This window comes from Seriola lalandi, unplaced genomic scaffold (assembly GCF_002814215.2).
Source record: "Seriola lalandi dorsalis isolate HSWRI2012SDOR001 ecotype SW California unplaced genomic scaffold, Sedor1 jcf7180002054682, whole genome shotgun sequence".
NCBI lineage: Eukaryota > Metazoa > Chordata > Actinopteri > Carangiformes > Carangidae > Seriola > Seriola lalandi.
Window position 1 is genome coordinate 1,016,535 of NW_019525235.1, and position 20,832 is coordinate 1,037,366.

At 39.1% G+C, this 20,832-nt stretch overlaps 1 protein-coding gene across 1 annotated transcript; it reads right to left on the bottom strand.

Annotated features, from left to right (window-relative positions):
- Positions 1 to 18,873: 18,873 nt before the first annotated feature.
- cunh15orf61 (chromosome unknown C15orf61 homolog) lies at positions 18,874 to 20,002 on the bottom strand. Its single transcript, XM_023422561.2, has 2 exons — positions 19,275 to 20,002; positions 18,874 to 19,174 (listed from the first exon to the last, which is right to left on the bottom strand). Exons 1-2 carry the CDS (start codon positions 19,615 to 19,617, stop codon positions 19,047 to 19,049), a joined length of 471 nt encoding a protein of 156 aa, XP_023278329.1. The 5' UTR covers positions 19,618 to 20,002; the 3' UTR covers positions 18,874 to 19,046.
- Between the last annotated feature and the right edge of the window lie 830 nt (positions 20,003 to 20,832).

Genomic DNA, 20,832 nt, shown 5'->3' on the forward strand with positions numbered 1-20,832 from the left:
GGCAAGTTTCACTATTTTCTGACATTTCGTAAACCAAACAATTAGTTGAGGAAATAATCTACATATTAATTGATAAGGAAAATAATCACTGGTTACAGACAAGATAAGAAAGGAGTGAGAAAACTGTATACTAAATAGGGCCATACGATTCTGGTGTGACAACACAGGAGGATAACACTGATACTATAAACCAAAAGGTTTTAGACATACTGAATGGTTTCTATGTATGTGTAGTCTGAACCATTTGGAATATCGATATAATCCAATGGCTACATAATTTACAGCCGTATCTTATGATCATGTTAATGGTCAAACAAATCTTTGCCCTACAGACTGCTATCAAACACTTTTTCTGATGAAAACAGTGTAACATTTAAAGATCCACTTAACATCCAATTAGGCGTTTTAATACAACAATGTTGCGAAGGAGGAGATCTGTTCTTGGCCAATATGGGCCGGGAGAGTGATTACAATAATATAAAACCCTTCCAGTATAAATACTGGAATGTGAGTATTGTATTAAGAGTTAAAAATATGAAACTATCCTTTAAGATGTATATACACAGTGCAGCACATGCATTCACACAAACAGTAATATACAGAACTACATTCTGATAATGTTAATGCTCATTGATGCAACAGCTCAACAACAAGGCAAACAAATCCTTGTACTTCAGACTGGTTTCAAAGAGTTATTCTATAATGAAAGCACTTAGAGCTCCATAAACCTATCTCAGCCAACTTAATAAGAAAGACAAGAAACATATGATGCTAAAAAACAAGAGAATAACATCTTTTGGATGGGATAATACAAAAACAAAGGCAGGAGAGTGCTCTGTTGTAGACTTCAGGACAGGCTACAGGGTCAAATGAGTGTTGGTAAGCTGTATAGCCACAGTCAAGTGACTCAATTACCACATTTGCTCTTTGTGTTGACCCCTCAATTAGTGTGGCACTGTAACAATCTGCCGACCAAATACAGTCATTCATCACCAACTGCCCAAACCACCAGCCTGCTTCTCAGAGCCAGTTCACTAGAGAAGAGGGCAGGCAGAGGTCAAATTAAAGTCTGGCCTTTGTAACTACCCTCCTTAATATCCTCAGTTCAATGGGATAAGCTCTGATAGCTCCACAGTCATTACACAAGCAGTGCAACAAGCCACTAGGCATTAAGGTAACAAGGAGAAGACACGACTGCATGACTCTAACTACAGCGCTGTTTGTCGGAGGTTGGGGGATTCAAGATCATTCACTCTCTGATGGTGATATAACGACGTATATAGGTTTTGGAAAGTGCAGGGAATCTGCAGGTTAATAACTATATTTGCACCCTCCTTCTCAAAGGTAATGAACAATGTTTAAAAGGAGTGCGGTAAGTAAGGCTAATGTAGGAGTAACTAAGGGAGCGATAGCACAGATATCCAGATAAGGTCTAAGTGGGTGTTAGGGGGGTGGCTGTTGCCCCACCAGCTCCTGCCATGCTAGACCATTCAGAGAGGATCAGAGCTCTTGGTTTCACTGTCATCACTGGCCGGCAGAGCCAGGCTCCTCTTACCCCTCTCCTGCTGTGGTTAGGGTTGCAGGCACAGTAAAAGCGAAGCAGTGATGATTTAATTATGATACTGGTTCATTCAGTCACCAAGGTTAGGTTTCCAGTCAAGGGTGAACTGATATGAGCTAAGTTTGGTTTAGGCTTACAGAAGCACATGTTGGTTCCCAAGCAGATAACATTTAATCTCCCAGGAAGACTGGCCAGAGGGTGTGGGGTCTCTGGGGGGAAAAAAGTCCCACTCTGGAGTCCCACTCAGCTCTGTGTAGCCAGGCCTGTCGCTCTGCTCTCAGAGGCCTAGTTTATTCATGATAGATAACTATCCACTGTCTTGCTACCTGCACCAGTTCATCTCCTGCCTGGCAAAGTGAGTGACTCACCTCACTCTGGGGGATTCAGTTACTCAGAAAACTGCTTCACAGGTTACTGACTGACTGCTTTGATTAATGGCCAAAGTCTGAGTGGTAACTATCATAATTGATATTCAACTCAACCTTGTCAGCTATAGTGCCACTTAACCTTACTTAACTTCATCTTTTGTAAGACAAAGCAATGTAGCCAGCCAGCGAGTGGCTGCCTGGCTTCTGTTTGTCAGAGCAAATCCCTCCCCACACAACTGTTCAGTCTGTTATGACTCCAGGGTCTTCTCTTCATTCCTCTCTTCACTTTTTAGTTTGACGGCTTACTCTTCCTTTAAACTACAATCAATACCTTTTAAGCAAAAATTGCATTTCTTAATTAAAGCAAGAGGGCTATATCAATCTGGAGCCATTATGCACCAGGCCTTATGGTGTCTGACATTTAGTTGTGATTACACCAGTGCCTGTATACTGTCATGGAAGTCATTAGACTGCTGTCATCTCAACATGTTTTCCTGGCCTCATTAACACTGCTTTTAGATTGAAACATGACTGCTACCTATAAACTCAAACTTGTAGGAGTGGTTACTTTTTCTATTAGCATTTTTACAGAGGGATTATTTTGATGAAGACATTGAAGATGGTATTGAACATGGTCAGTCAGTCCACCACTTTGGCTCAGGCTGTAATACATCAACAACTATTGGATGGATTGCCATCCAATAGTTGTGTAGACATTCATGGTCTCCGCATGATTAATCCTACTGGTTAACCCGCCTTCATCAAGTCAAAATTTGTGTACAATAATTTGGTTTATGACCAAATACCTACAAAACAAATGATATTCCCATCAACCTCAACTTTGCTTTAGGTTTAATTAGCATTGGCATGTAGCTCAAAGCACTGTTGTTCCTGAATACCAGCCTCTCAGAGACACTGGCATGGGTGTAGACTCTTAACGGGCGTTGAGACCAAAATCAACGTACAACTTAAGGTGTTGCAGGTGGGGAAGCGTGTTGTTTCAGAGACCACTGAGACCTGAAATTCAATCCAGGAAGTCGTTTGAGTACGGACACCAAAAACACAGCACAGGATTTTGCAACTCCAGAACATTATCATGGCTGCCATTATGTTACCTTTCCTCAAAATGATTGCAAGGTAAACAGTATAACAAAAAAGTCTATCAAAAAAATGAACTTGCATGTATGTGATTGGCCACCGCAGTGTCTTGCCAGATGACATTGTGTTGTGTCAAAAGTTGACCCAGGTGAAACATTTTTGCTGGATGACCCCGAGTTGGCTGCGTGCCAGACTGGCTCCATTCAAATGGATGAGAAGGCTGTGTTTTTTTTAACGCAGTGCTACTGTTGGTCTGAACGCAGCATTACTCTTGTTTCTGTAGGGGCCATCAGGAAATGTGCAAATAGCAAAGCCACATGAAACAGAGCTGTAGTGAGCCTGACCTTTGAAATGGTGTCTCACTCACCTGCATCTTATTTACATTCACATCGGGGCCGTAGTGAACGCTTTGACATCAACTATTCATGGTGCTTTCTGAAGCGCCCATCAGATGACAGTCATGACCCTTTGTGCGAACAAGGGGCTGTGTTTCAAATACTGATGCTCCAGTTCACCGGGACCAAGACCAAGAGTCTTACTTTAATTTAAACGTTTTTTGCTTTACATGACCATCTTTTTCTTTTGTGAGGCCCTTTTGGGCACATTTTTAAATATTGGGATACAAATAAATAAAAACCCGACTTGTCCTTACTTGAAAGGAACACCATCTGCTGAGCATTTAAAGACCATACACACTATTCAGTTCAACACCACCTCCCAAAAAGCTGTTGTCTCACACTAACCTGTGAAAGAGAAAACAGAAAACATACATCAAGAGCTTGACACAAGTGCCAGACTGGGAAATTATTTTTAAGTAGCAGTGTGGTTCTTGAATGATTGAATTCACTTTAACATGGATAAAATGTTCACTGAAAAGTAGCTTGTAAAATAAAGCAACATATTTCTTTCGTCATCTAAGGTGCAGCCTGAAATAGTACATATTCTTCTGCAAGCACTATACTCCCTTAGCTCTTTTTTGCTGTTGTTTTAATTAAAAAGACAGATGGGTGACTAAAAAAAAAGGGTGTATTTGTGTGTATTCAAACAGTTCTCTTTCTCTGTGTAACTGCACGCGATCCTGCCTGACAGATACACAGAGTAAAGCCCAATAGACCACCTGGCAGAATTATTTTCTGGGAAAGCAATCTAATGTAATATCCCCCATGACCTGCTCCACACAAATAACCCAGGCGTAGCGGTCAGCCTGGTTGGGTTTTTACAGGAGTCGCTTCATGTACATGAGGTGGAGCACAAAACAAATTATAAAGCAGGTAAATGGCCACAAGGCTCGGCCTCGCATGCTATACTGAGCACAATGTCGCACACCAGCTACAAACAGAGAAAGCATCCCACGCAACATCTATTCTGTGGAGGCTGCTGGAAACTAAATGATATTGTTGGTGTTAATAATCAATTCTGTGGGATTAGTTAAAAGTGGAGGGCAAAACACTAACAAATCAGATGGCTTCTGCTAAAACACCGCCATAAAGACATAGAGCAGCAGAGCATATAGATTTTCCACAGGGCTCAATTGTGTGAGAAGTTGTTGGGCTTGCATTATTGACTTTCTCAGTATGGTGGAACCGTGGTAGTTAGGTGCCTTTCCTCAACTCTAATTATGGTGTCATAAACAGGATAGACCATTAATGAAACCCACTCATGGCTTTAAAACCACAGATAGGATTTGGAGAGGAAAGGGGAGGGGGGCTAAGAGAGGTCTTAGAGTAGTCATGGTATCAATCACAGCAAACTACTCCTCTGTTGAGTAACGAGCATGAGAGCTCGTCAATAAGTCAGCCAAAGAGCCAACAGACTGTAATAGAGACACAGCTGAGGATGGGAGACAGAGGTATTTGACCTGAGACTGCCTGTCATGTTCACAGGGCCACGGCTGTGCATCATCGAGGAGAAAAAGTCACTCTGCCATGTGCTGCAAAAATCAGTCTGCAAAAATCAATATCATACAATATCACTGCATGTCATATATTTCCCATCTCTGTTAGAAAAAAAAAGTCCTCAGAATAATCTGCTTTTAATTTTCTTCTTTTGGCTGGTGAAGCACGGACCTACAACCTTTTCCCATGCTGTAAATCAACTTTTACAGAAATGAGAAGTAACTAACTAACAAAGGAAATTTGCAAAGGTCAAGCTGTATGATTGAAATGCCAAGGACGCATCTCCCCACCTCTAAACATCTGAGCAGCAAAGCAGGTCACCTCAAGTTCAGCAGCTACGAGAGGTGGTAGATCAATATAACATCTAATGTACAATAAAACCTTAATACCAGGGAGAAGAAGTGGACGGACAAATCTAATGACAAATTTGTTTCATCTGATTTTGATAAAAGCTGTCAGAGGAAACCTGCGGAAACAAGGTCCCCATACTGGCATTATGGGACAAGAATAATACTCTGAAATAGCTCAGAGATACCTGAGGTAAATTTAATTTCCTTTATACCAAAGGTCTATGTCTTTGGTGCGTTTTTAGTCTCTGGTCAAAGCTGTTCTATAAGAAAAGAGTAATCACTCTCTTGGACATTGACACAAAGGAGCAAAAAGCAATGGCAGTAATGGATGTACTTTGTCTTTTTCACATGTGAAAGAAGATAATACTGTACAGGCTCCAGTAAAAAAAAAAGGTTTGATGGCTACATTTGCATGACAAGAAATAATTTGTCAGAAGTATGAGTGGCCAAGTGTAAAAATGACAAAAGTGACATTTTGTCCAGTGTATTTCAAATTCTGTACTTGGAAATCTAAAAAAATCCTCACTGCAATCTGGTGTCCATCGCACATTACTGTTAGTCAACTGAAGTCAATTTCATTTATACAGACCAATATCTCAAATCACAAATTTACCTAAAGGGACTTTACAATCTGTACAGTGAAACCTCAGGAAGAGCAATAGAGGTTGTCCTTCTTCCAGGACAGACAGACATTCAATAGGTGCATTAGCAAAATTACAGCATGGAAAATCAGAATGACAATATTATAGATTGATTACGAAGAAAAGCCATAGAAAATAGAGATCTGACAAAAGCTAAAGCCACATTTTATACATTATTCAAAGAAAAGCAGGGGCGTATTTAGCGTTTATAACCCAATCCTGTAATTGTTTATAACCGGCAATGTAAGATGCTTTTTTCCGGCTGCACAAACCAGTTGTTATGTAATGGTACATGCAGTATTATTTTGTCTGTATATTTCACACAGTCCACACACATAGAATTGTCATCATGTCTTCAAACAGGATAAATCAGCAGCCACACAATGCCACAGATGTTGTGCTAATTGGGCATGTGTAGCTAGGTGTCGAGGGTCGGATCGTATGCATTTGCAATAAGTATCACTAGTGTTGTGATGGTCTGAATTTAAGACTATATTATATCCTGTAGAAATGAACTACAATGCTGGTAAAACTTAAAGGAAATTATTTCACTATAAAAAAGTCATCACATAAAGCTTTAAGTAAATGTTGAATACAGGACTATTACATTAACTGGAGTAATACTCCATTAAGGTATATATGTTTTTTCTGGTGTGTGAGTTTTGAGGTGATGGTGTGACACGTGGACACGACTACAACATGATGGCCTCAGTAAAGCCATTTTGATTTTCTAGAGTGAGAGGCTATAAAATATAATTACAACATGTTTTACTATTAACTTCAAGACAGAGTCGCAACAGCCAAAGCAATTTCATGCTGCCTGTAAAAACAGTATTCAACAAGAGGGAAAGGCAGAGTCATGGTTGAGTGGCAGAGGAGCGTGAGCGAGGTGTTGATAGCCCTCTACGGGTTAACCATAGACCAAAACAGACACACGCACTGTATACCTTAACTAGACAAATCTATTTCAGACACATATTAGATAAATATTTATATACCATAAACTGTATCAATAAATCCCTTGGGGAGGGGAGGCTATTCCACAACATGTCAATAACTGATTTCAGCAGCAGATAATCATTTTTCTCTCAATGGTGGAGCTTGATATGACGTCGATACATGCTGTCAGAGTTCATTTTGGCTGTAGCAGTTAGAAAGAGTGTCACTGAGGGGATATGGCACCCCTCTATTCAGCTCTATTGATTGGGAGGCAGTGTGTTAGTGGGGGGAGAAGAACTGGCTGTCATGTCTTATGTCTTATGTTGTGCACTGTATTAAGCTGGAGGGAGACTATGGGCCATGTGGAACGTCTACAGCTCCATTTGACCGCAGTGTTACAGAGGACACAGGGGACTCGGGCCTTTTAATTGTCTCATTGAGACCTGGCTGCATACAAGTAGCCACGATACACAGGAGGGGGAGAGCAGAGGAGGGTTCATGGGTCTGAAATGGCAATTGCACAACAGTACTCTGATACGATGAACATATACAATCAGTCAGGATAAAGATCTCACCCTTGGCGGCGTGAAAGGGGGAAGTGAGCAGCGCTCAGGAAAAATCAATACGGAACCGCTCATTTTGGAGGGACATGTGTGTCACAGTCAATAGGAGTTAATAGGCTGGGTTGTTCAGTGAGGACAGGCGGCTTGGGAGAGCAGCCCACTCTGACAGCTTAATACATACTGAATGGCAAGCTGGTTGCGTGTAACAGTCACTATGGACACATCAAGTGTGGAATGGAACCTGATGGGCGCAGGCAAAAGTTAATTATAGAATGGAGCTGAAGGTCTTACACACAGAAGCACAGAATTACCCATCCAGTAATCAGAACAGACGCATGCAGCTGACCCACAGTACAGACATACACACCACACACTTATTCTATATTATTGACTATGACTGTAATATGCACCATGGAGGAAAGTTTGTTTAAAGCTGCCATTATGATTGGTGTTTCAAACCAGTCATTTGTTCATTTTTTAAAACTCTGTTTGGATTTAGATTTTATTGTCATTTAGTCACAAAGGTTTTCCTGTGCATTCGTACTTAAAGGGACGATCATGGAGAGACAAAAAACAAATACAATTAATTAGCCGAATTTAAGAAAAAACATCAACTGAGCATTTTTTGTGAAAAAAAGACACCAAACTCCATTAGTTATCATTATATCAAAATCACATTAAAATGACCAAATGTGTAAAAACCTTTCACATTTCACCTGATATTTTTAAATTTAAAGCTAAAATTGGCAAGAGAGATTCAAATGGCAAAACAAAAGCTATTAATGTGACTTTCTTTGGAAGCTTTGGAAATGTTTTATTAATTGGATTATTGCAAATTTAATCATCATACTTTATCATGATGTTTACTTTGAGATCTGCCATTCACAAAAGCTTTTGAAGTAAAGTATTTACCTTTTCTAACCACTGTGATGAATTTATACTGTATTATGAAGCATTTTGGAATCAGTTGTAACACTTCTGGTTGTGATGACAGTTTGTCTTACATTGTATTTTTTATGAAGACCTTTTTGATGGAAATATGTCAGCTATGAAATGGCCTACAACTACAAACAAACCTGATATTATTACCAGGACAAAAAACAAATAAAAAAAAATCTAAAATACCAACTGCATCTGTGTTGTGACATTTCAGACATTTCTCTGTTCATCCAAGTAGCTTCATCATTTCTAACCTGCATCATAAAGTCTGGATGACTGAGATGACTCCACATGAACAAGTCACTGTGTAGTAGGGACAAAGGCAAGAGATAACTGCTAAATACTAACGTGTGCTCACCTGAGGGCTTTTCCACATCATGTGTAGATCTCTTCCCTGCTCTAATTAATCAGCGTTGTACCAACAGGCTCGTCACAGGTTAATTGGCTCAGAGGACGGGTGAGGGACCTTGTGGCAAAACAAACAGAAACACATTTTCCAGAGTTTCGAAACATATTTCGCCTTCAGTTGAACAAGATCCAGATCAGCCAAACACAGGGAAATGGCTAATAATAACTTAATTAATTGGGGTCTGCAGGTCACACTGTTTGGTTCCATAAAGAAGGATTTTCCTCTTAATTAGTACCCATTAAGACCTAATTTGGATTATTATAATCTCTTAATTTTATCCATCTAATTAATAATTAATTACAATTTCAGTATACAGTGGAGTTCAAATTATCTTTACATTTTATTTTACAAATGACAGGAAAGCTGCATGTCATGGATTAATTCAGAGAAACATTCAGAGGCAAGTCTAAACTAGTACTATTCTGTAGAGCTCCTAGTAAACCTACTGGCTCTTAGAAGAGTCATTGCGAGAACACACAGGGTTTAGGATTAAAAATGCAGAAAAATCAAATTCAGTTTGACTCTTGTAGCAATGTTTAGGAGTCAAGGAAGGAAAGGTGAAGCAGGCAGACTGTACCGAGGAAGAGTGAGAAGAGAAGTAAAAGGGTCCTGGCTCCAATTGACATTTCAATAAGTGGAACAGAGCGTTAGCAATCCATTCCCAACTTTTCTGAAACAATTATTGAGATGGTACCTCCAGGCGATGTATGTTCCTGGTCCCCGGAGTCCTGCTGGCTGAAACAGTAATTGACTAAATTGTAGAACACATCGGGGCCATTTACAAATTTGCCAAAAATGAATCGTTTAAAATGAAATGAGGGTGACTCTCAAATTAGCAAGGAGTATGATTGAGATGTGGCTCTGGGAATTAAGAAACATGATTTAGAGCTCTGCAGAAAGGAGCATCTGTGAATAGTCCAGTGTTACTCACCACCCTGCTCTGACTCGTATTTAAATATCACTGTGGTTTAACAGATGTTCAGGAAAACGCTACAATTCATATTTAAATGTTCAATGTGTGATTGATAGATAGATAGATAGATAGATAGATAGATAGATAGATAGATAGATAGATAGATAGATAGATAGATAGATAGATAGATAGATAGATAGAGAGATAGATAGATAGATAGATAGATAGATAGATAGATAGATAGATAGATAGATAGATAGAGAGATAGATAGACAGATAGATAGATAGATAGATAGATAGATAGATAGATAGATAGATAGATAGATAGATAGATAGATAGATGTCTGACTTCTTTAATGTATATATATTAATAAACTCAAACTTCTGTTTTCTCGTGCATATGTTTTACATATTTTCGAGTTTGTCGAGCTGCTACCAAAGTGTAATGTAGTCTTAAGCTCACAACATCGAATGCATGATTGACTGGACATTAAAGTGAAAAACAAAGCAAAACAAATAAAAACTGCTGAGCTGTAACACTAAACTAAAAAACTGAAAAAATGTTCAGTACACTGTTTTGTGAGAGGAACTGACTTCAGGCTTGAGTGGAGTCATTTGAGCCCATGAAACAGTTCCTTAGCTAAAAATAATAATTTTTCTAAGAGCAGTGTGATAAATCATACAACACAAATCTCATTGGTTTAAACATATTGTGCTGCAAAGTGTTTGGAAAAGTGATCTTAGCTACATTTTACAAGGTGTACTCATTTCAGAAAAACACCAGCAAATTACTCTGACTGTTAAGGGCCTGACAGTTTTGATTGATTGTTGTGCAGACACTGTGTTGATTGTTGCCTGTTGTGCCATTCCTGTGGCTCCCAGCAGCCACTGCTTTCATCTCACCCGGGCTAAACTCTTCCAACCAGTGATGAGTAATTACTAAGTTCATTAGCCACGCTAGTGGCCTAGAGATTTATTAAAACAAGATTTGCCATCAACCCTCTCCACTGCTTTTGAATATCTTAACTGTCTTCATTTGGCACTTAAATGTGCAATTATTACCTTCTCTGTTAAGGACTTTACAGGTGAATCAGCCAAAATAACAAATTTGGCAAAATGGGCTCACAGTTAAGGTTAAATTGAAAATATTACAATACAAGTACCAAATAAACTGTAAACTCTTTGGAAACTAGTTTTCATGCTTGTTGATTGTGCGTCCCTGTGAAACATGAGCTGGCATTCAAATGTTCTGGTCAGCTCAGGATCTGATTGTAATATACAGTATATATATTTATATACTGTGATATAAATGTTATTATATTGTCTCAGGTAATTTACCCCCAGTTGTAACATGGACCTACTGATAATTTGTAGGGCTGCAACAAAATATTACTTTTGTAATTGATTAATCTGTTGAACTGTTTGTTACCTCTGACGAGGAGGTGATGTTTACATCTATGTCTGTTTGTTTGTTTTTTATCAGCAGGATTATGCAAAATGTACTGTACTGATTTGCACCAAATTTGGTGGAAGCATGAAGCATGGGCCGGGGAACAACCCATTCAATTTTGGTGTGGATCCATCTGAAGGGGCAGATCCAGGAAATTTTATTGGATTTTTTATCACATTACGAGTTAAAGCAATTCAATTTTTTTTGGTCAATTAGTCAGTAAATATTGATGTTAAAAAAATAGACATATTTATGGTGTTGAGATCTATGAGTTTGTACAATGTGGTGCAGATTCAGACAATCAGGATCTGATAGAATAAAATGCTGAATCCGCATTTAGAAACGCTTAGATCAGAATTTCATTCAACCTCCAACAAATAAAATTACACAAAAACAATTCATACAGCTGTACATCTGTATGAATTGTATATTGCCGACATCTCAGACTAATTTCTTGTTCCTAATATTTTTCTATTATAAATGTCTGTGTCTATTATACATGTATAGGATTGTTTGGCCTTGGCATGGGTATGCAATCATGTACTCTATGAAAAGTACAACAAAGAGTTAAGAAAACAACAAACTGAAGATTTGTGGTTTCTGTGACTTCAGAACACTTGTGGAAAACACAAAATAAAACTGAAGAGAACAATATGGTTGTCAGGATATTTGTTTTGACATAAAATAAGTAAAAACTTCATTTCAACCCTAATTTGACTCCAAGTTCAGGTTTCTTTCTCCCAAAAAGATGGGGGAGGGGCGTCCAGGATCCCACCATCAGCACCACCTCTTTTCAAACCATGCATACCAAAAAAGAAAAAGAAAAAACAACAAAACAGAAGATTTGCTGAATACTAGAATGACTGAAAAGCAAATAACATCCCAGTAAAGACAAAATCGTCAAAGAGCCACAAGCTATCTTAGTGCAATGTCCAAGTAATTTTTCTTTAATAGGAAAATTGTTACTTATTGATCTGCAGTTTGTAAAGCCTTCCAGCAATGCTCCAATCACCACAGCTGTCAAAACCATGGAAATACACTCTGTTCCTCTGCGATTTGATGGCACAGTGATTCCCATTACTGGCACATTTCCAATGTTAATTACCGTCAACATAACATCATCTCCTTCAAAAGAGTCTCGCACAGGCTACTAGTGTCCCACCAGAGGACAGTGGGGGGCAAGAGTGATAGGGCAAGTGTGGAGATATCGTGCTTTGCCTGTCTAGAGCTTGTGTTGAATCTGTGCACCACTGAGTCTGGCCATTAGGCAGCATGATGGGCTTTTCTTTTCCAGACCATTTCCCTTGGTCAAAATAGCATAAAAACACCATTTTGGTTCAATAGCAAAGACTTCAACTGAATAATCACAAGGGTGAAACTGTAACTATTACAGAGGCACCTCTGGGATAACCATACATAACAGGGGTGTCAAAAACACTGTAGGTTTTCTGGAGGGCAAAGTGTTTAAAGTGTACGCTGTTGGCTCTTGCTCCAACATCTGCTTTTAATTACTCAATTAGCGCAATCATTTAGTCTCCTTGACATTCATCCAAATGGCAAATCATAGCCGGAAGTTGTTCAGTTTAAACAGAGCGTTAAGAAGAGTCATGAAAAATGCATACACAATAATGTATATGGATACTTAACTAATTGAACCAATTAAAGGGAGGGAAGTGGTTTGAGTGAGAACAGCGTCGACATCGCCCTCCGGGAAGAAGCTTTTGACACCTCTGATCTACAGCCTCCCCTCTCCCTATTCACAGACCTGGGCCTGAGGTCATATTTCAGCAGACAAAAGGTTTTTGATTTCAGTCAAGCAGCAACAATGAACCGAAGATCTAAAAGCCTTTCAGATTGAAGGTGCATCAGATGAGCCTTTATAGTATTAAGTAATAGCATATCCAGATCCCTAAGAAGAATTACATGGTATTGAGAAAGCTGAATGTGTCCTCAGACATGGTAGAAAAACACTTGCAGGATTTCTTAATGTACACTGAGTTAAATATCTGCCTTCATCTCTATGGGATCTGATTGCTACCATTGTGGTGAGATCCCAAAACTCATTACTTTGATTAAAGTATAAACTTCTGTTTGTTAGTACATCCAGGACTTTTGTTTGTGCTTTAAGTAACAAAAAGCGACCTCTCTGAGATGTGAGTATTTGGATATTTCAGCAGAAACATACCAACAGATCAACCTCAGGGTTAAATGAATATCTGCTCGGTTTAAGACGAGCTAGCCTTCCTCCCTCCAAAGTTAAACCAATGCAATCCCCCCACCACAAAAAAGAATGATTGTACCCCTGCGGTGGTGATTTCCTGCATGCTATGGATGCATAAATAAACATAGGCATAAATACACAGAGGACACTGACTGAGACTAGCTGGCCAAGTGGGGCAGCTGTTATTAAAAGGGCTATTTATCACTGTCACCCCTCTCAGGTTCCATCCCTCTCTGCCCTCCAGCGATGTCACTAGGCCGCACAGGAACAATGTGGCTCATCCAACCAAACCTACCCCTCTACCATATATACACAAACACATGCAAACACACAGATGGTCACAGATACATGTACACAAACTTAATATGTACAGCTTTACCAGCGTGCATATGTATGTTTGCATGCAGAAACTGGAATTGACTCTTCCTTTGATGACTTGGCTGAAACAAACACAAAAACAAGAAGCTCGCTTCTTTCGATTTCTGTCAAATATCTACAACACAGCTACACTGCACACACCGTTCATTTTCTGCTCTGTTACTTTATTGATTGTGGCCACAATTATCCACTTTTCTGAAACACTGCATTAAGTGAATTCCCCCTTTGTTGGACAATAAGTACAGAAGGTTGGCTAAGTCATGCTATTCCTCAGCCTAAGGGGACAGACTACTTCTCCTGTACCCTCATCATCATTAGCAAGCCCAGATAAAAACACACCTCAATTAGTCCACCTCTACTGGGGGAGGCATGTCAAGTAAGGCAGTCGCTTCCAAATGACCTGTGCCATAACTTCACTTACAGCAGGTAATGACATGTCCAAACAGAAGGCCAAAGATTACATTATCGAACACTCACCCACTGGTTAATGGATTCAGCATTCGAAGAGAGCCTTTAATTAAATTAAACCCCTAAATTTTCAGTCGGTGGCTTGTAGTAAAAGTTGGAAAATACAATGTATACAAAAGTCTCTCAGGTAGACTTGGACATAGATATGCAGTGAGCGAGGGGGGTTAGGGGGGATGTTCTACAAGCATTTTACTTTCACATTGGCTAAAATGCATAATAATAATGATTAAGTTACATTAGAAAATAGATTGCGTTTTCAAATGTCCTGTTTTGTCCCACCAAACGTTCAAAAACCAAAAGGTATTCTATGATGATGCTGTTTGAGGAGCTGGAACCAGAGGGGTTGTAGCGTCTTTTTACTATTTCTTGATAAATGGCTGAAATGATGAATCAATTTTAACATATATGCCAATATTGATTAACATATATTTGGGATTTCTCCAACCAGCTTTTGAATTCAGAACCTCCTTTTCTTTCATCCAAATACAAGCAGTCTTCACCATCTGTAAACCCCTTCACACACATCAATCCAGTCACAATTAATGAAGTGCTTACTTAACCAATTTAAATCCTTAATTCCGATTAATTCAACATAATAGCCACCCTCTCTGCCTGAATGAACAACACTCTGGCAGAAACCTACAGATCTCTGCAGGCCAGAAAGAGTCAACCCAGCAAATTCCATATTCTTTGATAAATATGTAACAGTATGTATATCACTGTTAAAATGCATAACCCTCGTGTAAGACCCCTATCAAGTCTGCTTTACACCTGTATTACATTTCCCCCTCAATCAGCAGCTTTTCTGAGACACCGGCCTCCCACGAGGAGCAGAAACCATTACAAGGGTCTGCAGCTCATTTGCAGAAAGATTGGAGATCACACTGCATCAAAAAGTATGTGAGGCATTTCTGAGAACAAAATTGATTTATTCCATTTCTGTGTTTGTATGCAGCATCAGTATTAGTGTATTTAATGTAAATCTCCAGTCTAGTATTGAGTTGCTGTGTAGGCAGCTGCTTATTGTGCAAGTATGAAGCAAGGAAATCAAATAACACAAGGGGCCTGTTCTGGTGCAAAATTTGGGTACATGCAGTATTTCTTTATATATAAGATATTTTGCCATACAGTATATGCGATGTAACCAATTATATCAATCAAACAAAACCATGCATTATGCCCCCTTTCGGATCCACTGATGCTGCTTGTTTAAGCTGGAAAGACATTAGGCAGTTCTTTGGTGAAAGAAAAGGCATAAACAAATAAATAAATGTTTCTGAGTATTTCAATTTTGACTTAGGAAAAACAGATCAAGCAGTGCCTGTGGCTAGAGGAGCCTGACTGCATGCTGGTGGGGGGTAAAAGACAGCCTGGGGGGTGTGGAGGGCGTCTGTTTTTTAATGAGCTGAAACTTTAAATACTGCATAATATATAATAAAAATGGATAGTTCATTTAACTCTCCCGATAAGTCGTGGAAAAACTATTAAAATCCATTACTCTCTTAATGTCAACAGAGTAAGCATTAAGTATGAATGAAGTGAACTTGATACCACATCATCAACGAGAAAGAAAAACAAAGCAATAATCAACTTGAACTGGAATAAAAAAGGGATGTGGGCATGAAGTTAAGTGCACAAGCTTAAGGGCGTCAACTAAACACAGAATAAGCATTGACAATGAAATATTCAACTATATAAATTTAGATCTACTCTGAGAATACAAAATTAGCATTTTTAACACGCTTTTAATGTGAAGTAAAGTATAAGAGACCTTGTCGAAATTGTCCAGCATTTTTACTCATTGCAACTTAGTCCTAATGTGAGTTGGGAGTGGTCTTGCCAGAAGAGATGACTGACAGACATTTCAGCCACCCACTGACAGCAGCTTTGGCAACATGATTGGCACAGCAGGCATACTCTTTCGATACTTCCCCTCCCCCTACATATATACAAGATGTCACTAAGATAAAGAAGGAAAAGGGGATGTAAAGAAATGAGTTACAATGCCCCTTGTCATCCCTTGGGTGAAGAAAAATACCCTAATAGATTCTTAATGGCCTCAGAACGTTATCTCCCACCAAAAGAAAAATATTTCAAGTGTCATTGACAAGAGGTCAGCAATTATCAACTACTGACAACATCTTCTAGCAATTACAAAACAAAATGTTTGATGCACCTCACACTGCTTCTTTAACTTATTTGAGTATTTGTTGAGTATTACTCTTTCGGAGCTGATCAAAGTGTGCATATGTCTGCAGCTGGAGATGTTTCTATATTCGAAAAGTAATGAGCTACATGTTTCAGATGTCACATTATAATAAAAAAAAAAAAAAAGCCATTTCACAAAGATGGCTGTGACAATGTTGACATTGCTGACACCTTTGCATTAAGATGTAATTCCAGCGTGATCCTTAAAGTGATCTGACTGATAGCTCTCGTACCCCCGCTGCTCGCGGAGCAAGCACAGAGACGGCGCTGGTGGCCGATCCAGAGGCTTAATAACGATAACCTCACCAGCATTAGCTGCAGGGGTTGTTCACACAATAATTGTTTCTGCCAAGCCATATATCTATATGACAGAGAAAAAACTGGTGTGACTTTCCTGCTTAATAATTGATTTAACAATAGTCTGCATCGATTGTTTCAAGGATATCAACATGGTTTATACTATGTATACTAAGAAACTGAGAACTTATTAGCTAATTAGAAGATAATTACAAGTCTCTGCAAGTTGATTAGCAATTTCACTGTTGAACATTAACAATTTACAGCAACACTACACTCAATTTCAGCACTTGTTTTGCTTTACTTACCTAAATTCTTAACAGTACAAGTATTTAAAGATTTCACCTTGACAAAACTTATTACCAGCTTCAGCATGCAATTAAACTCGACAAACAGGCATTAATTCTTTGTTCATTACCACGTTAAATGTGTTGGGTAATTTACACCCTTCAATACAGGACTAGACTATCACACCTATTAAAAGGCATCAATCTCACATCAAATGCAGATATATTTAGGTGATTTACAGAAGTTCATTGCCGCCCAGATAACCCTAGACCTGCACTGGTGGTGACAGAGGTTTGATGTGTAATGCTAAGCCTTTGCCCGGGCTGAAGGGGTGCCCTCCCCTGCAGTTTAGAGTGCCTCAAAGGTGAAGCCCTGAAAACAAATACAATGTACTCGCCCGCTCCACAGTTTAGATTTCACTGATTCGCATCATCCTGTAATAGCCACACACAAAGCTGCAGTCAGCTGCAACCCCATGCAATTGTGTCTGGCTGTACGGTGGTATCAATGCATCTCGTGGGTCAAAGGGTCAATGAGTAATTAAGACATGGTTGCCTGAGCATTCCCCATGCACACTTTCAGTCCTGATGAAAGGTTGGAAATGAAAGGAGGAGGATTTAAGTGCAGCCTGATACCATGGATCAGATTTCCATAAGTGTGTCTAAATGTTCCTTGTTCAAAGCAATTAGTATGATTACGAGATAGTTTGGTGTCATCACGCTGTTTAAGGGGATTTTGCGCATGAATTCTGCATGAGGTTTAGAAATTTTGCAGACACGCCAAAGGTTACATTGATTACAATAAAAACATATGTAAGACTGTTCTTTTTGAAGGGCTGTGCAAATTACTGTACATGCAGGGACCTTTAATATATGTTAAATATCTGAATTGGGAATTAGGGACATATTGGGGGGGGGGTGAAGTGATGATGATAATGTAAGTGTTAAGCCTACAAATATCCCATCTCCCATCTTAAGACTACAAGAACATTTAATAATTTTAGATAGTCTTTTATATTAAATTATCCATCCAAATCTAAATGTTCCTGCATAGGACGTGCAAATACGACTCATGAAGAAACTATACATCATGAACGGTATGTAGTCGGAGCTTTCAAGTGCAGAAAGGTCAAAAAGGTGCATTGATTTACATGTACAACAAGAAATTATTCGTTCAGTTTCATTGTTGCTAAGAACCAAGAGGCCAAGGCCAGAAAATTGAGGTCGCTGATAAATGCTATTAGTAGGAGATGCTGAGGGGTGAAGAAATCAATATGGCAGTTTGTCAACTCGTCTTTCGGAGGGAGCAGGACTCTGCAGCAGAGGTAAGTGTGCCCTGTCAGCAAAGCACATTACCAGAAATCAAAGGCCAGAGAAGGCCTGAAGGAAGGGATGCAGATGTCTCTATACAAAGGCCACACTTTTGTAATTAAAACCTATTTTATCAGACCTGTCTTGTCACTGTTTTTTCCTCTAACACTATTGACTATCTGTTGCATGGAGAGTGATCACTAATTTACCTTTAAGTAAATGAGCTGTGGTTATTTAGATTCCTGTAATTGTCACACAGAATGAAACAAAAGACATAAATTATATATTATATTAAGCATTGGCATTGCAGGAAATAATGTCTGTTTTTCAAGAGTTGATCTTGACAATCTTAAGTTGAAGTGGCATAAAAACCAATGCAGTCACTCTGCATACTATTTTATATTTGTTTCAAAAATGAACTTACAATTAACTGTGTAAAAACACACATTTACTGCAGGCTGTAAATTCTTTGAGAAATCCAAAACTTTCCATTAAATTTTAATCGAAAGTTAGCTTTCTGAATAAACACTGCCAGTATTGTATGTCAGTGCAATAACAGGCATAAATGACTCCTCCATTGCAACTTTAAATCTTTAATAATTAAACACAAATGACCCTGTGCTGTCACACAATAGAAGCACTAGTGACACAGGATGGCACTTTTGTCAACAGAACATCACCTGGGGGACATGTTGTAAATACAGCAGCTACTTAGCTAATACTCTCTTGAAGACGCATTCAAAATAGTGTTTAATACTGTGCGCCTTCATCTTCTTTGTAGGCGAAATAGACTGTGACAGGTCCAACACTTGTCTGCACTGTTTCTGCAGCTCCCACAACCATCCAGCAACCAATGCCATAGGCCAAACAAGGGATGCCTGCAATACAAAGTACAGGTGATTATGTAGTGTCTGCAGTGTTTAAAATTTAATTATAATCAGTATCTCATAGGAGTGAGTATTAAATGTATTTACTGACCTAGATTAATCACTTTTAGCATGGTGAAAAACTTGTCCTCAAAGTCCAGGTTCTGTGGAGGTGCTTTGGTGCAGTGATATTTTATAAAGGGGAAACAGCCTGTTCTCAATATTTGGTAGTTGGATCCCTGAACTCTCCAATTAAAGTTGGACAGCCCAAACTGGTCATTGTGGACCGAGCTGTAGCGGACACAGTATGAGGTCCAAGGCGGGAGTTTACGCTGCAGCAGATGACAGGTCAGCACCTCTGAGGCAGGTGGCCGCGAGCCAGTCCGGCCAAATGTGCTCGGAAACAGGGCGATCTTCAGAAAGATGCTGTGTATCTTCTTCAAAAACTCCTTCATGACTTGTGCACTAAAGCAGAGCGGTTCTTTGCTCCCTGTATTTTATCACCTGCTCTGCATGCAAATGCCTCTCCGGCAAGCCATAGATGAAATATACCGGAACCTTAAACCTGCTTATGTACAACACGCCATTAAAAGCAATGAAAAGAGGAGCACGACGCTGCACACTGGACAAATTACATTAACTAACGTGAGCTAAAGTTAGCAAACAGGACCGCCCTTCTTTGTGAGCTTAGCAAACATTTCTCAACACAAAGCTACACGTCCGGATACACATGTTGAATACACACGCACAATTCATCTTAACCAGCTAAGAGACCTGTGAAAGGAGCAGCTCTCCTCTGCAGCAGTTCGGTAGTGCTTCTCGCTCTGACCTGGTACTCCAGCTAAAGTCATCCGGTTGGAAACGCAGCGCTGCACACTTGTTCCTCCTTCAGCAGGAGTAACCACTACCACCAGCAACTATATGTACTCACCTGTTCACCGGCCGGATATTCTTCCTGTGTCTCGTGAAGACTGTTCCAACTGTAGTATACTCAGACCAGACCATCCTATAAAACCACAATAAGTACAAATTAGCTTCCATCGTTAAAATTTTTTAAGTTATTTACAAAAACTCACAAAAACATTCTCACAAAAACATGTTGCTGATACAAATATTCTTCGTTTTCACGTTGCTGTGTGAAAATTCCCTCTGGTTTTGTCATTATTTAAAGACACATTAGATAAACTCCTTTATCAGACACTAACTCAAATTACTACAAATAATCCCTCTTTCAAAACTTTTCTCATGCACAGAACGCAGCTGTAATAAGTGTGAACACCTCCTCAACACATCCTCCTTTAAGTAGAAAGTACTTAAGATGTGTAAATCACTGTCTTAAACATTTAGGTCAAATTGTGAATAAATGCAGAAACATATAAAATCAAAATCTATATACATACATGGCGATGCAAAATAACAAATAACATTAAGTAATCACCGTGAGAAATGTCTCATTCAGGTTCATGTCCCTCTCTGGATGTAGAGTTGCAGGAAGAATCAGTGAAGCTTTTAGTTTTCCAAGCCAACTCAACTCTGCAAACCTCATCTGACCCTTGAAGTAAAATGTTGCAAATGTTATACTGGATGTGTACATTTATTATAAAATATTCATATGCAATATTTGCAGTAGTGACTAATATGTGCTACTATTTGTAATGCAAGTAATCAGA

What these genes read in the sequence shown, in the direction of transcription:
- cunh15orf61 (XM_023422561.2), bottom strand. Translation starts at nt 19,617, where the DNA reads ATGAAGGAGTTTTTGAAGAAGATACACAGCATCTTTCTGAAGATCGCC. An exon ending in GCTAAAAGTGATTAATCTAG is followed by an intron (nt 19,175 to 19,274) that starts GTCAGTAAATAC and finishes TTTGTATTGCAG; the next exon opens with GCATCCCTTGTTTGGCCTAT.